Here is a 15,818-nt window from a genome sequence, read left to right as displayed (position 1 = left end):
GTCACCCAGGCTGGAGTGCAATGGCATGATCTCAGCTCACTGCAACCTCTGCCTCTCGGTTTCAAGTGATTCTCCTGCCTCAGCCTCCTGAGTAGCTGGGATTACAGGCATGCACCACCACACCCTGCTAATTTTGTATTTTTAGTAGAGATGGGGTTTCACCATGTTGACCAGGCTGGTCTTGAACTCCTGACTTCAGGTGATCTGCCCGCCTTAGCCTCCCAAACTGCTGGGATTACAGGCGTGAGCCACTGCGCCCAGCCAAAGACCCTATTTCTTATTGCTCTTTGTGCCATCTTGTGCCAGTGGGTTAATCCCTTTGAGACTCATTTCTTTGATCTGTAGAAGAGGTCTCATCTTCCCCTCATCTAATCTTTACCTTAAAGGGCTGTTGGGAGGATTAAATGAGATAATACAACAGTGCCTGTTACACAGAGGGAGCTTATATGATTGTAATCATTGTAATTGCTATTAAATTGGAACTTTTTTCTAATTCTTATAGACTCAGCACTATCAGAGGCAGCACTGTGCATTTGTAAGAATACCGAAATGTGAGGAACTCAACTCCTTATTGGAGGACCTTCAGGAATCCCATCCTCTTTCCAGGCCTCAGTTTCTCTATTTGTAAAATGAGGTGATGGGGCCACACCAGTACCTATCAGAGAGTGCTCTCTGGGGTAGAAATCTCATGGTGTACTCATAGGTTTGGGGGTAGAAAGTGGGTAGATTTCATGGTCAAATACGTTTTAGAAACTTATAATTAAGGTAAAACAGGGTTTTTCAAAGCAGGACTTATCAGAAGCCTGAAAATTCATCTGAGAAGCAGTTGTCGCCATGACTCCTCCAAGCAGGAGAGAGATGGCTGCAGTCTCCACACTTATTTGAACATAAAATCTCTTTGTAACGAACACTCTGGGAAGCTAGTTTTCTAGTGAGCCCACTTTGGAAGCAAGTGATGGATGCTGCTATGCTCTTCATTTCTCCATATTTGCACAGTGTGGGACTGGACGGGCCGCCAACTCGTACCTGTGGCAGGCTGGAGACAGCAGCCCGCTCCTGCAGTACATTGCTCCCTCAGGGAAGACACCAGGTTCTCCAGCTCCTCCAGTCTGCTCAGCAGCTCCTTAACATCAGGGGCTGCGGCACAGCCACAGGCCCGGCGGGGGATGTTGATGCGATGTGTGAAGACAATCTGGTTTTCCCCATCCACTGTGTGCTCCTGGAAGCTTTCGCTGGGCTCTGAAGGAGGGGCCAGGTCTTTCTCCCCACTGGCTGACTCCAGATCCACTGAACACTGGGATCCCACCGGCAGCTTGATATTGTAAACATGGTTAAACACCACTGGCTGGTTCTCCTCTGGCAGGGTGGCGTTCACCCCACTCTGTCGTTTGTGCCGGATGACTTTCTTGAGGACCCCACCTTCGGTAGTGAGGGCAAGGAAAGCAAGAAAGACACCGGCCAACAGCTGAGTCATGGCCCCCATGGTGGAGGTGGGTTTGGCTGGGTGGCTGCTGGGGATCTTGGGCTCTAGGGTGTCTCACTCTCAGCAGAATTGGGGGTTTAGAAGCACAGGGTAGACTTCAAATCAGTTGTCACTGATCTTCTTGAAAGAATTATTTTCTACAAGCAAAGACGAACAAAAAAATTATGAGTATCTACTATTGAATATATTGAATATCTACAATTCCAAGTGAATTTTGATTTTATATCCCTGTATTTGAAGCTCTCCTGATAATCTTTCATTATATACTCTTGAAATAACATACAATGGTCTCTAAAAGAACTTTGTCACTTGAAGGAATGATTTCACTCACTATTCAACTTCTGCAAATTTAAGGAGACAGAAAAATAGAGAGAAAAAGGTAAAATATTGAAATAAAATAGACATAGGTTTGTATCTTGGCTGTAGCTCTGGTCCCTTGGATAAGTTATGTAATTTTTCTTTGCCTTATTTCACTTTCTGTATAGTGAAGATCATAGTTGCTAATGACAGGGTTGAAAGAATGATGTAGAAGTTATTTGTGTATTCATTAATTCCTTCAGTATTTACTATGTCCTCTGAGTGAATTATTACAGTGTTATAAAGGCCCTAGTCCCGGTAGATGTTCAGTAAACTCTTGCCTCTTATTAGTGATTTTCAAAACTGATTTTCTCCCCATCTGCTGGTTCTCTTCGGTCATGGGAGGCAGAGGTTAAAATAAAGGACTCTAGGAGGCAAACTGAGTTTTAATCCCAGCCGAGCTTCTTACTAATTGTGTGACTGTCAGCATAGCATTCAGTCTACTCCTCTGCACCTCAGTTTCCCTGTTCCTTGGTTTATTTCCAAAACCTTCAAAAGTCCAGTTTTTAGAAGAGCCTGACTGAATATTCCTGAACCAGTTGTCTAAACTGAGGTTCACAGCTCAGAAAGGATGTCTGAGAGCCCCTGATGTCTTCTCCAATCAATAAGTACTTATACCATTTTTACAGAGGTCTGAGGGTGGTAGAAATAAATATAAGACCAAGTGTATACATACCATCAGGGAACTTAACAATAGAATTAAGAAGAAAATGAAATCATCCATCCAGTACTTAAGAAGCAAAGCAAGAAAGAATGTATAGGATTTGTTTCGTGATATAGAGTATAACTGCCTATGGGGTTTGAAAATAAAAAGGAATGGTCAAGAGAAAGGTGGGGCATAGCTTATGGGAAAGGGAGGGTAAAATTTAAGCTGAGCCTTAAATAGTGAGAAGAATTAGATGGGAACAGAATATGGAGGAGAATATGCTACCATGAAGCAGTTCTCACTTTGCCAAGTTATCTTATTCATCTCTCTTAGAGCTATTCACCAGTATGGGCAATCAGGTAGCAGAGAAAAGGGGACTTGTCAGAGGTAGTTGAGAAACTAAATAAAGACAGGAAGAAATGGCAGTTATAATATTTACTAAAACAATGCTATGGAGGCATGTGAGAATGATCTATACATGATATGAAGTCTTTCATGGTTTTCTTTAATTAGGAGATGCACCTGAGTAAAATTCAAATGATAATTGAAGAACTATTTTATTTATTTATTTATTTATTTATTTATATTATTTATTTATTTTATTTAATATCTGCAAAAACAAAAACAAAAAAAGAAACAAAAAATACCCAACCCTCTTCTGAGCATGCTTTCTGATTGAAATTAGCTTCTTAACTAACAATGTGTGGGTCTGTAATGTAGGTAAGGCCACTGAATGAAGATTATTACAAAAAAGAAGACTTGGCATGTTCTCTCCTTTCAAACCAATTTGGCCATCTTACCTGTTTACTGGACAAATATTTATTGGCTGCATAATCTACTAGAATGGCTGCTCTAACTCTCTTCACTTTCACAAAGTTCTACTTTCCTACCCCTTTCCCATCAATTCTTAGCTTTTTTTTTTTTTAGAAAGGGCCATGGGCCAAGCTTGAAATGTTTTTGGACTTCTCCCCAACACTTTTCTGTGTGTTGCTAAATGACTTAAATTTCCATCTAAAAAGCCATTATAGTTGCTGATCGAGACTCCCAAGGCAATGAGTTTAGGGTAATAATGACCAGAGTGTGAGCAGAGTGAGGATTTCTCACTGTGTGTTTAAGAGATGTGCACTGGTGCCACCAAATGTTGCATTGTTGGGGGAAAGAGTACGTTATTCTTGAGCATTGTGTATTTCCTGTTGGCTCATGGTGGTCTGAGGGCAGGTGGGTGTTTTTGTACTTTGGGAAAAATCCATTATATTTGCAGTGTTGTAGAAAATGGTTAGGCTTTGGAATTAGGCGTATCTGGGTTCAAATGTCACTCACTAGCCCTGTAACTTTGACAAGCTACTTATCCTCTCTAAACCATGACCTCATTTACAACACAGGAGTCAAAACCTTTCCAGAGAAAATTAAGGATCAGAGACCTGTACATAAAGTACCCAGCATGGTGTCAAGCCTGTAGTAGGCACTCATTAAACAGTAGTTCCTATTTTGTTGCACTCCTGGGAACAAAATCTAACAAGAGTCCATCTCAATAGCCTCCTTTTACTTAAGCCTGAGCTTGACCGCCTAGTTGAATACAGTCCTAAACTCAGCAGCAACTTGGATCTAGATCAAAGAGGAGCTGCAGAAATCACTGGTGGGTGAGGAGGTAAATTTACTACAACTAGAAATATTTATATGAGAGAGGGAAAAATAGGGAGCAAATAATGACCTTTAAGAATGTAAAATATTCTCATGCAAACAACTGGCTGTTTTAAGTCTCCTTTGTGGATGAACCCAGGGAAACTTACTTGAGATTGCAGTTGGAGGTATTTAGGTCAGACATGAAGAATAATGCTCTGATAGTAGGACTTTTATAATTTTGGAATGAGCAACTTATTCTACAAAGACTCTTTAGAAAACACAAACAGATTCTAATCTTTATAGAAAATTGATCAGCAATAAAAGGTCTGGAAAATATCTTGTAGGAGGAAGGACTACAGACCTGGGCATGTTTATTTTGTAGTTGAGAAAACCAAGGTTGAGTGGATCAGAGTTACCATGTATAAATGCTGGCAAAGCAGTCACTGGCTTGCCTCTTGTAGCCACTAAGGACAGAACAAGTGCCTGCGTGTGTGTGTGTGTGTGTGTGTGTGTGTGTGTTTATGTGCTGGGAATGGGGCAGGGAGGGAGGGCTGGTTATGAGAAGACAAATTTCAGCACAGGAGAAAGACTTTTCTAGTTGGAATTGGTACCCAATAGAAAGGTCTTCTTTGAGAATGTAGCAGCTTCCAAAGCACCAGAATGTAAATAGAATGGCATTGAAGGGCACAAGTTTTATAGGCAAATTGTCTTAGGTTTGAATTACTGTTTGATCACTTCCCATTCCTTGTGCAAGGTTATCATCTGTGACCATAAGCCAGAGTACTGTCATCAATAAATGTGTTAAGGGAGTCCTCATAGGATCATTGTGAAAAGTGCATGAGATAATGTGTGTGAAAGAAATGGCACAGTCTTTGGTAGCAGTAGGAGCTTAATAAAGGGAAACATTTGTAATGAAAAATATGGACTTTAATGAATGTGTGTTTTTTTTTCTAGGATTTTCTTTCTCCTAACCTTTGAAACCCCTACTTTGGCATATGTCTGTTTTTAAGCAAAGACAAGAGTTCTACAGCAAAGTGAGAACTTTTCCTCTCTCAGTGAACCCAGAAAAGATGTATGCCCTGGTATATATATACGTGTGTATATACACACGTATATATATACACACATATATATGTGTATATATATACGTATATATATATATATACACATATATATACACACATATATACATCTATATATACACACATATATATACGTCTATATATACACACATATATATACATATATACACACATATATACGTACATATACACACATATATACACACATATATACGTATATACATACGTATATATATACACACATATATACGTATATACGTACTATATATACACACATATATACGTATATATATATATATCTCCATATATAATATTATAGTTGCTCCAATTATATTACATATATTATAATATGTAACCCAACATATTACGTATTATAATACAATGAACGATAATATAATATAGATAATATAATATTACATATCATATTATATATGTAAGTGTCTATATATCTTTCATGGTGATATTTAAGGATCTGGTAAGTCAATGATTGCAAAGAAGGGTATCAGGAAGAGACATAGCCTTTGCATTGGCACAAAACACAGATTTTTGGGGTCCCATATCCAGGACAAAGCTATTTCCAAGCTAAGCATGTTGTGCTGCTTTTTGCTCCACCTCATCTTATGTATCTAATGCAAAACAAGACACACTTGTGTCAGACTTTGCTTTCTTTCTTTATCAAAATTAATTTTTAGAGTCAAAGAAATACCTGTGAATTATGAAATTGTTTTTGTGAGATTTTCTATGTATCTCCATCCCTGTCAATGTCTCAAAAGCTAGTTAATCTGGTGAAAAAAAATCCACAATAAAAACTTCCCATGAGATAGAAAATTTAAAAAGACGTAAAACACTTCGAATTCATTGGTCTTGAGCTGCTCTGTCCGATATGCCACATGTGATTATTAAAATTAATGAAAATTAAATGCAATTAAAAATCTCGTTCCTCAGTTGTATCACTGACATTTCAAGTACTTAATAGCCCATGGGGTTTGTGGTTACAATATGAGACAGTGCAGATGAAGAACATCTCTATCATCCAAAGAAGTTTTATTGAGCAGTACTGGTTTAGAGGATTGCTTGTTTTTACTAAGTGCATGGTACAAAATGAGGAAACTGAGACTCAAAGTGATCAAGAAGAGTCTATAAGAAAGTTTCAATGTTGTTAAGTTTCTTGACTAATGAAAATGGGTGAGTACCTCAGACACAAGAGCCCAGAGATTAGGGAGAAAAAACAGCTTCTTTTTAGCGACTAACTCACTTAACTATAGCAAGCATGTATGTGCATTGTAGTTTCCATACCTTACATGTTTGAACATATCCAGGTACAAGTGAGAAGCAATCCTCAAGGCTATTGTCCTTTGCAGATCTGAAGAGATAACTACCCTGTGTCAGATCAGCATCCTTTCCCCCAGCCTTGTCCTTGGGTTAAGAAATATTTTTTCTTCCTCCCTCTGCACGCCTTAGAGTCTCATAAGAATCTTCTCCCCATGTCAAACTAAAACCAAGTTGCTCCAGGAACCACTCTGGCCAAGTCTAACGTCTCTTTCTGTCTGCTTCAGACTCTCTTTAGAAGCTGGAGGAGCTTGTCAAAGACAACTCATGACTCTCGTTTCTCTGCTGTCCCTACACTGCTGTGCTCCAGAGTTTTGAGGGCACTCAGTGCATATCCTTCAGCCATCTAAACATTTCCATTAATGAAGCAGCTGCATGTAGGGGAAAGAGTCTGGTCTTTCGAGTAAAATAAACCTGTGTTCGAATCCAGTTCTATCACTTTAGCAGCTGCTCCCTATGGCCATTCCCTTTCCCCTCTTAACCTCACTTTCCCCGCCTCCTCTCCCTGGGGATACATATGTCTATCTCATAGTGTTGCAGGAGAGTGGGATGAAATGAGAAGACATACGTTAAGCTACTGACACAGTGCCTGGCACACATTAAGGTGTGCTTAATATGTGGTAGCTAATGATAGCAGCAGCAGTAATAACAACACTGATCAAATAGAGAATAGATCAGAAAGAAAACCTTGTATCCAGAAGGGATAGGGGAATCAGGGATATACATTCATGACTATAACAAGTAACAAAAGAGATTGGCCAACTCATATCCATTGAGGGTCCCAAGAAAGACATCTCAAAAAAGTGGCATTTGAGGTGTACTTGAAAGATGGCCAAGATTCTGAAAAATGGTTGGATACAGCTCCAGTAGGTGGGTTCAAATTGAAGCCTATAGCACCCTAGAAAAAAGAAACACCATGAAAAAAGGCAAAGAAGTTGGAATGCATGGGTGGTGAGGAGAATTAAGAAGATAGCTGTAATAATAGTGGCATCTCCTTGTGGGTGCTGGATACATGCCAAGGTGGTGTAGCATGCAGGGAATATGGAGAGGTCTTGTTCTACTAGGGTATAAAATAATGCATAGGAAAGCGGAAAGGTAGAGACTACATGGTATTGGCAGAAGCCATGTTGGGAAGGATATAAAAGATCAATATGAAGAGCTGGTACTTAACTCAGTAAGCAATATGGCACCTCTGTAAGTCTAGGTGCCTAACTGCTCACAGTTAGTCATCTGTTGAGAAGGCTGGGTAGAATATAGGCTTTAATATTTAGTCCCCCATTCTCCAAATACCTGGTACATTTATGGCCTCAGCCCGCTACAAAAAATAAGAAGATAAAAACAATGGTCCTGAAAGCTTTTGTGGGGAGTGTGGGGTAGGAGAGGGGTTAAATGTTAAGCTTTAATCTTATTTCAATTGCCTTGGTATTAAATGTTATCAGTGCTGAATCATTTCTTCAGATTTTGGCATTATAGACTTTTATTCAGAGCATTACTGTGAGATAACAATTTATCAGGTTAGGAAACCAAGGCCAGTGTCATGCCAGTCTTAATGGCTTTTTAGCACATAATTTTACACATTAAGATGCCTCTTGGCTTGCTGTCAAATCCTTCTTTTTTTCTCTTTTACTAGTAGAGCTGTTTGGTAGCTAACCTTTTGGAAGCAGCAGGGAATAGGCTAACAGTTATTTTTGGGCACCTCACTGCAGGACAAAGATCATTGCTAGACGAAGAAATCAACAATCCGAATTTTTCCCTGGTCACAGCTGGAGAATAAACAACTTCATTTTTAGATAAAGATGAAACTTCCAACTGGCTAGAATCATATTTCAGAATTAGTTACTTATGACTTCATTTTTAGTAGCTCATGGAATATATTTGTCTTGTTGACTTAAGCACGTACATGAAATATTCTAGGTTTGGGAGGACAAGGAGAATTCCTATTGTTTAGAAATGCAGATGAATTTGTTTCGACATCATTTTGGCAACCCATGAGGCAGCTTATACCAAATTTTTCTTCTCGCTTACAGGCCAGAGTTTTATTGTGCATGGCCTGTCAAGCGTAGAGTTGCTTACATGGGTGTTCTTAAATGTCCTAGAAATTCCTCACCCTTTGTCCTTCCCAACATCCATAAATTCCTTTTTGGAATGTGTCAGGAAGAGAGAGGAGCCAGGAAACAGCCTTAAGTGTGGATTTTTTTTTTTCCTGAGGACATCTGATCTCCATAGTTGAGTGAGTCCAGTGCAACCTGTGTCATAAAAGAATTGAGAAAACTAACTGCCAAAGCAAAGACCCTCCTAACCCTAGGTGTTTGAAGAATTTCAGAACTGAGAAGTGGTTATCCATTTAGGCAGCACAGTGGCTTAACTGGTGCCCAGTTAAGGTGCTGGAGGAGCCAGTGATTATCCAAGAGGACTAAGAATTAATTTTTAAATGATTTATTCTTGCATTCAACAGAGATGTGTTGAACAAGTGTAAGAACAGGCTATGGGATAGCCTAGTGGTGGTGGGGTGTTTCAGAAGCCAATGATGGATAGGTCTTGCCCTTAATGAACTCATCGTCAGGTATAGAAAGCAGACATGTAAACAGACGCTTGTTGTGAAGAATGATAAATACTAACATGGATAAATATCCAAGAAACATCTGTGCAATGTTTGAGGATATCTGCTCTAGCATCAGTCAAACACTGTTAGATCCTTACTCTGCCACTTGCTATTAATTTGAACCACATGGAATCACCACTCTTTTAGGTCAGAAATAGTTGGATAGTAGCAAATCCACAGGGTTCCATCCAGTAGCTGTTTTGGTTGTGTAACATTGCCTGTCTGGGCCTTAATTTTCACATTTGTAAAATGGTAACACTAATCTCAACTGCACAATAAAGTTCTTTCAACTGAAAGAGAGAAAAATGAGATAATACAGGCAAAACACTCAGTAGCCAATACTTAAAAGGATGGAGACCTTAGCAACTGGTGTGTATTGGTATTATATGATTATTCTGTCTTATGCTTGGAGACAGCATTTCTAACAGAAGGCTAGTCTCTGAAGGATGAGATCTATAAGACAAATCTGGGAAGCCCTCTCTTTCCCACTGTTGCTTTTTCCATGGAAATGTGTAAATCTTAGTATTTCAATTTGTCAAGTACAGGGACACTCTAAAATTTGTAGGAAAATGAGGAGGCTGTGGCTACAGCCCTGGTTTTCCTCCTATCCTATCTCTTCTAATTCAGTAGCAAGAAAAGCAAATGAATTAGCCTGGGGTGGGGCTCTTTTCTGGGAGGTCAGGACCCTGGCGAAAGTTCCTCAGGGGCAGTGCTGCTGTTGGGATGGCTGTCCATGCTGCTGAGCCAGGGCTTTCTACTGAATAGACTGCCTGTGGTTTAGTCTTTCAAGACTGTGTTCCTAACGGGAAACATTTGGCCCAGCTTCTCAGTACTTTCCAAAGACACAGACAGACATCAAATTATAGAATCAAAATCATGCTTGAGCAGGACTTAGAAGCAACTGTAGAAGATCATTGGGTATAGGCGAGGCAAGTCTGTGGCACAAAACACTTCATTCTAGTGCATAGGGCAGACACAGCTAATCGGTAACAACACACTTCTGAGGAGCCCCACTTAATCATTCTGAATCACCACTTCAGGCAGCCAATTAAGTAGTACATAAGTAGAGGTAGTATATCACATGAAACTTCTTTGCCATAATACCTAGTTATGTAAGAGAATAACTGAATTGAAACACCCAGAGAGAGTCACTAGCTAATCAGTGGTGACTTTACTAATTAACTGTTAAAGCTGATATTAAAATCCAGAGATTTTGCCTTTGGGTCAAGGAATTCGATTAAGATCTATCTCTTCTTCTAGACCATTGGGAGGCCTTCAAAAAGGAGTGCATATGTACGGCATGGTGACTACAGTTAATACTAACGTATTGTATACTTCAAATTTGCTAAGATAGTAGTAGGCCTTAAGTGTCTTTATCATTGACGCACAGAGGTAACTATGTAAAGCGATGGATGTGTTAATTAGCTTGAATCTGGTAATCATATCACAATGTATACATATATTAACTCATCATGTTGTATACCTTAAATGTATAAAATTTTAATTTTAATTTGTCAATTATACTTCAATAAAGCTGGGGGAAAAAAACTTTTAAAAAGTGCATATGAAAGCCTTTCAGTAATTCTTAGTCTGAGGTCATTGTAATGATCTCCAGAGAGAAATATCGGTGGTGGGATCCTGGAGAGCATTTGTGTTAAAGTATTTCTAGACTTCTTGGCCCTGATGAGTTTTTTACTTTTCTGTCTATCTATCCATCAATTCATCCAACTATCTACTTTTTTGGTACATATGTGCCAAGCCCTGAGTTAAGTATGAACGATACAACACCGAAGAAGATAAACATGTTCTGTATAATCACAAAGCTCATAATTTCCTCCCAAAGAGTCACAAAATACAATTTATTTATTTATCGAGATGAAGTCTCGCTCTGTTGCCCAGGCTGGAGTGCAGTGGTGCAGTCTCAGCTCATTGCAACTTCTACCTTCCAGGTTCAAGTGATTCTCTTGTCTCAGCCTCCTGAGTAGCTGGGATTACAGGTGCCCACCACCACGCTCAGCTAACTTTTTATATTTTTAGTAGAGACAGGGTTTCATCATGTTGACCAGGCTGGTCTCGAACTCCTGACCTCAGGTGATCTGCCCGCCTCTGCCTCCCAAAATGCTAGGGTTACAGGCGTGAGCCACTGCACCTGGTCGCAATTGATTTTAACTCCGTGTACGGTTGATTTAGTATTTGTGATAGTCTTAAGTGCCACTGCAGGTTGGGAACATGGTGCACACTCCCAAGCCAATAGCAAGAGTATAAATGTTAACATTCTTTCAAGAGCGAAATGCTATTTACTTAGTATGGACTTCCCAATGTGCTGGGTACTTTGGAAAATAGGCCAAGTAAGGAGTTATTTTGTGTTCCTAGAGATCTCAGAAACTAGAATATCATACACAAGCAAGGTCTGGTATTAATGCCAGCCTGAATGAGATAATTGTGTGCCACTTTGCACTGGGAAGTTCATGGAGGGCTTCCTAGAAAAGGAAAGAATTACAGTCACCAAATATTGGTTGAAGAGGCCTTGGAAGATCATTAAGAAGTTGACATAGTAATAATAATCAAGAAGTTGACATCATCATCATCACCATCATAAGTAATAAAGATATCATTAACTATAATTTATTAAGTGTTGATTTTGCCAGAGCCTGTGCCTAGTTAGCATTTTACATTTCCAATTTCAAATTCACATACAATTATGAGATAGTGTTTGTACCCTATTTTGCAGCTGAAAAAACTGAGGCATAGAGTCTTTACATGGCTTGTGCAAGTCCAGACATTAAGTTATGGAGTCAGGATTTGAACCAAATCCCATCTGAGTCCAAAATCAGGGCTCTGAACCATGATTTTATACAGCCTTTTCTGCTGGAGGGCCAAGCAAAGGAGCTATGAGTCAAGACCAGCCCCAACCTCTGACTATATAACTTACCAACACCTGGCTCAAAGCAGAATACTATCAATCCTCCAGAAGTAGACCATTAAGATGCCAGACAGCCTGTGGCTGCTGTGGAGATGAAGCAAGCTGACAGATACCTTTGGGATGCTTCCATTTCTCAGTGATCATTGAGCGAGGGTTCCAGATGCCTTGAAGGCTTCTAGAAGACTTTTTGCCATCTCTGCGTGAATAAATCTATCAGTCCTTCAAGATGCTGCTTAAAAAAATCTACTATTGAAAGTTTTATCACGTAACTTTGGCCTAAATTTATCTTTCTCTCTTCTGAATTGTCTGAGAAATTGATATGATATTATTTCATTTATCATTTAAAAAAAGATTTGGAATGGCTTTATTATGCATGCATAACTCCATCTCTTAGGAAATTAGCTAATTCTAGATTGTATTTATATTAGTTTATAAACAGTTGGTTTTCATATGTGCAGTTAGATTGTATGTAGACTATAAGCTCTATGAGGGCAGGGATATATCTGAGACATTCACCTCTGAATGCCCAACACAAAACACTTTATCTAGAACATAGTGAATGCACAATATGTTTATATTAAATGAAATGAAGCTGAATGTATTTCTTGGTTTGAACTTACACATAGCAGGTTCTCATATTGTGGAATTAATGAATGAACAAATACTCTTACTTTCCTGATGGCCCTAATGTAATTGGCTGTCCTGTAATCTCTTCTAAAGTAAGATATATGAAGGAGTTTATCACAGCCTCAGTTCTGTAATTAGTTTGTTTTAATTCATTCAGTTATTCAGTGAGTACTTACTATGTTCCAGACACTACACTAAGTGCAGAGGGTACAAAAGTGACAAAGGCAGACCTAGCTCCTTCCCATGAGATTCTAGACATCAACCCAAGGGCTTTTAAGAGCTCAGTGCTTTCTACTTTGAGAGAAGATTTCTTTATGATCAAGTAAACTCCTTTGGCAGAAGGTGGAACTGGCCAGGCCTAAGATACACTCAGCATGAAAATTTGGTTTTGGTGTGAAGGAAGCATCCTGGGTTATTCGTTAGGAACCCTTTCAATTTCATTGCAGTATTTGTTGTTTTGTTGTACTGTTGTTAAATATAGGTCTCCCTTCCTCATTTTAAATTTTTACCTTCATTACTTTTTTTTTTAAGTTCCCAGATACTTGGCCTTTTATGAGGCCATATAACAGGAAGTGCAATAAATGGAAGATCTGGAGGAGAAGCTCTGAGCTCCACTTCTGCCAAGCAGGTCTGACCAACCGGGTCATTGTGTGACCTTAGGCAAGTCACATCCACTCTTGAGGTCTCAGTTTCTCTTGTAAAATGAGCAACTGTGTATGGTTTCCAATTCTAAGATCCCTTTGGTTCTAGTGATCTGTGGTCCATTGCTAATTTCACAATATTTTTGTTGAACTTAATTTTGAATTTCACTTTAGACCCAAGTCAACTGGCCAACATTAAGTACAAACCCTCCAAATAGTGTTTCTTTCCATAGTTTGGCTTAAGCATTGGTGGTGCCTCATGACTTCCTCCCTCCTGTCCCTTGAACAGAAGTTCCATTACCAACCGAATTAAATCCACAAATCTTAATCCATAAAATATTTCCACCCAGACACAATAATGAGATTCATATTTGTGGTTTAGTATACCTAAGAAATGCTCAGATGAAATATGACTAGATCCATTGATACATTCAGACCACAAACTGCCCTGGTGTGGTCTGGTTTCAATTTTTGAAATAAAACTGCAGAGCACTTGCTTTCTTTCTTCTATTTCTTGCCTAGACAGAAAAGAAAATAAAAAGTGGTTCTGACCAAGTGGCAACAATATAGATTCCTGTAAAATTCTGGAAAATTGTTTCAAAAATAGATTTGAATTCATTTCCCAATGGAACAATGACCTCTTCTATTTTGGTCTTCATCCAGAATTTTAAGAAATCTAGTTGGCTCTTTCAGAAGCATTGGATAGTGAGTTCTCAAAGTCTTGAGCCAAGGTTAAGAAATGGAATAGATTTATCTACAAAGAACTGATTACAGACAGACTTACAACACAACCCTAAATAAGAGAACTTCTGAATAGGGCTCTGTGATATGGTTGGCTTTGTGAAACTGTTATCAGCCATCCAAAGTCAGAAATTTAGTCCCGAAAGACTCTGAAAAATTTTAAGGCATTGTGATGGGAGAGACAGGGGCATTGCCTTTAGAGTCAGGAATACTTGAGACCGATTTCTACTTATCTGCTGGGGAGCCTTGGACAACGAACGTCCTATACCTTTTGAATTGTGGCTTATTCAGCTATAAAATCTCTCCAGGGTTGTTTGAGACAGTGAATGGGAAAACAAAGCTATAAGTGCCTGACATATTAGTAATAAATGTTACACGAATGTTAGTATATCTTCTCCTCTTCTTTCCTTTTCCTTCTTGTCTCCCTTTATGAGAGAGCTCCATGACATTGGGCATATTAAAAAATAAAAGAGTAGTAGTGTAGAGGTGGTTCAAGCACTGGTTAAGAAGTAGAATTGGTTTGGGATCAATTATGTTTCAACTCAAAGAGCTGTCATAGCTACCTGGAACTGCTTTGAGAAAGATTCTGTGGCTGTGACTAGGCTTTCGGGAAAATGTGCTGTGATGGATTAGCAATATCCACCATGGGTACAGGAGTGGAGAATGTTGACGCGTACACCAAATATTTGGCATAGCAAAACTAGACAGCTTTGGAAATCTTTCCCGATCCAATGTGCTAATATTCAAATGAATGGAATCCTGCTTGAGTGGAGTTTGCATCAGAAGGAGCTAGATGGAGCCATTGACAATTACAAAATCCTGTTTAAATCAAGTTCAATAAAGTCTGATACATTTTGATAGAATATGACTCATGAAACAAAAATACGTCTCTAGGACTGGAAGCAGGAAAACAGACTCTCAGGGAAAACTAAGACTATCCCAGTAATTAATTTGTGTGACCTCAGGCAAAGCAAACATACTTTCATTGTCTATTTTCCTTTTCCCAAAATGGGACCATCTAAATGCTGTAATAATAATGAACATTGATTGCATATGTCATCTGTGCCAGACACTGCTTTTTGTGTCTTCTGTGGATTATCTCGTTGAATCCTCCCCAAGACTTCTGAGGTAGTTGTCTTTATTTTTCACAGTTTATAGAGGAGAAAACTGAGGCTCACACAGCTCAAGATCACATAGCTAGAAAGGGGGAACAGAAATTTAAATCAGGTGAACTTTCACTTGTTTTGATTATGTTAAAGGGTGGTTTGCATAACTAAGGTCGGGGTCCAGAGAAACTACTGGTAATGAAATATCTTTATGATCTACAGGCAGGACAGGAAAAACTGCAGAAGAGTCTGAAAAATAGAGATATGTCTAACCCCCTTAACTTGGCTTTAACTTAGCTGTGTAACTTTAAACAGCATTTTCTAAAGTGTAATCTACAACACGTTGATAGGTACTAATCTGAAGGAAAAAGATTTCCTAAATAAACACATTTGGAAAATGTTATACTAAACCAAATATGATTTTAAGTCAAACAAATTACACAACTTTCTTTACTTCAGGTTTTTCCAGGGTATTTAATAGGTTCATGCTTGTTGGAAATCTCGAAGAAGGGGACAGTTTATTGAGTGTTCCCCAAATCTACTTGATTATTCTGTTTGAAGTGAGTCACAGGATTAGGTTGGATGGCACAAGATGGGGGAAGAACTGATACAGAACAAATCCTAGACCCTTACTCCTTTCATTTTTCCTGTATTAGAA

General features: G+C 38.9%; 1 protein-coding gene across 3 annotated transcripts in view; it reads right to left on the bottom strand.

The window, feature by feature from the left end:
• The window catches only part of TNC (tenascin C), a 96,640-nt gene that overhangs the window by 68,645 nt on the left and 12,177 nt on the right, over window positions 1-15,818 (bottom strand). For all 3 annotated transcript variants that reach the window (XM_055271321.2, XM_063636821.1, XM_063636819.1), the window contains exon 2: window positions 1,027-1,620. In XM_055271321.2, coding sequence (XP_055127296.1) covers window positions 1,027-1,483 — 457 coding nt within the window. In that variant the 5' untranslated portion in view covers window positions 1,484-1,620. The remainder of the gene's footprint in view (window positions 1-1,026; window positions 1,621-15,818) is intronic.

The sequence above is a fragment of the Symphalangus syndactylus genome, chromosome 3 (genome assembly GCF_028878055.3).
Source record: "Symphalangus syndactylus isolate Jambi chromosome 3, NHGRI_mSymSyn1-v2.1_pri, whole genome shotgun sequence".
Lineage (NCBI taxonomy): Eukaryota > Metazoa > Chordata > Mammalia > Primates > Hylobatidae > Symphalangus > Symphalangus syndactylus.
This window is presented reverse-complemented; position numbering and strand designations above follow the sequence as displayed.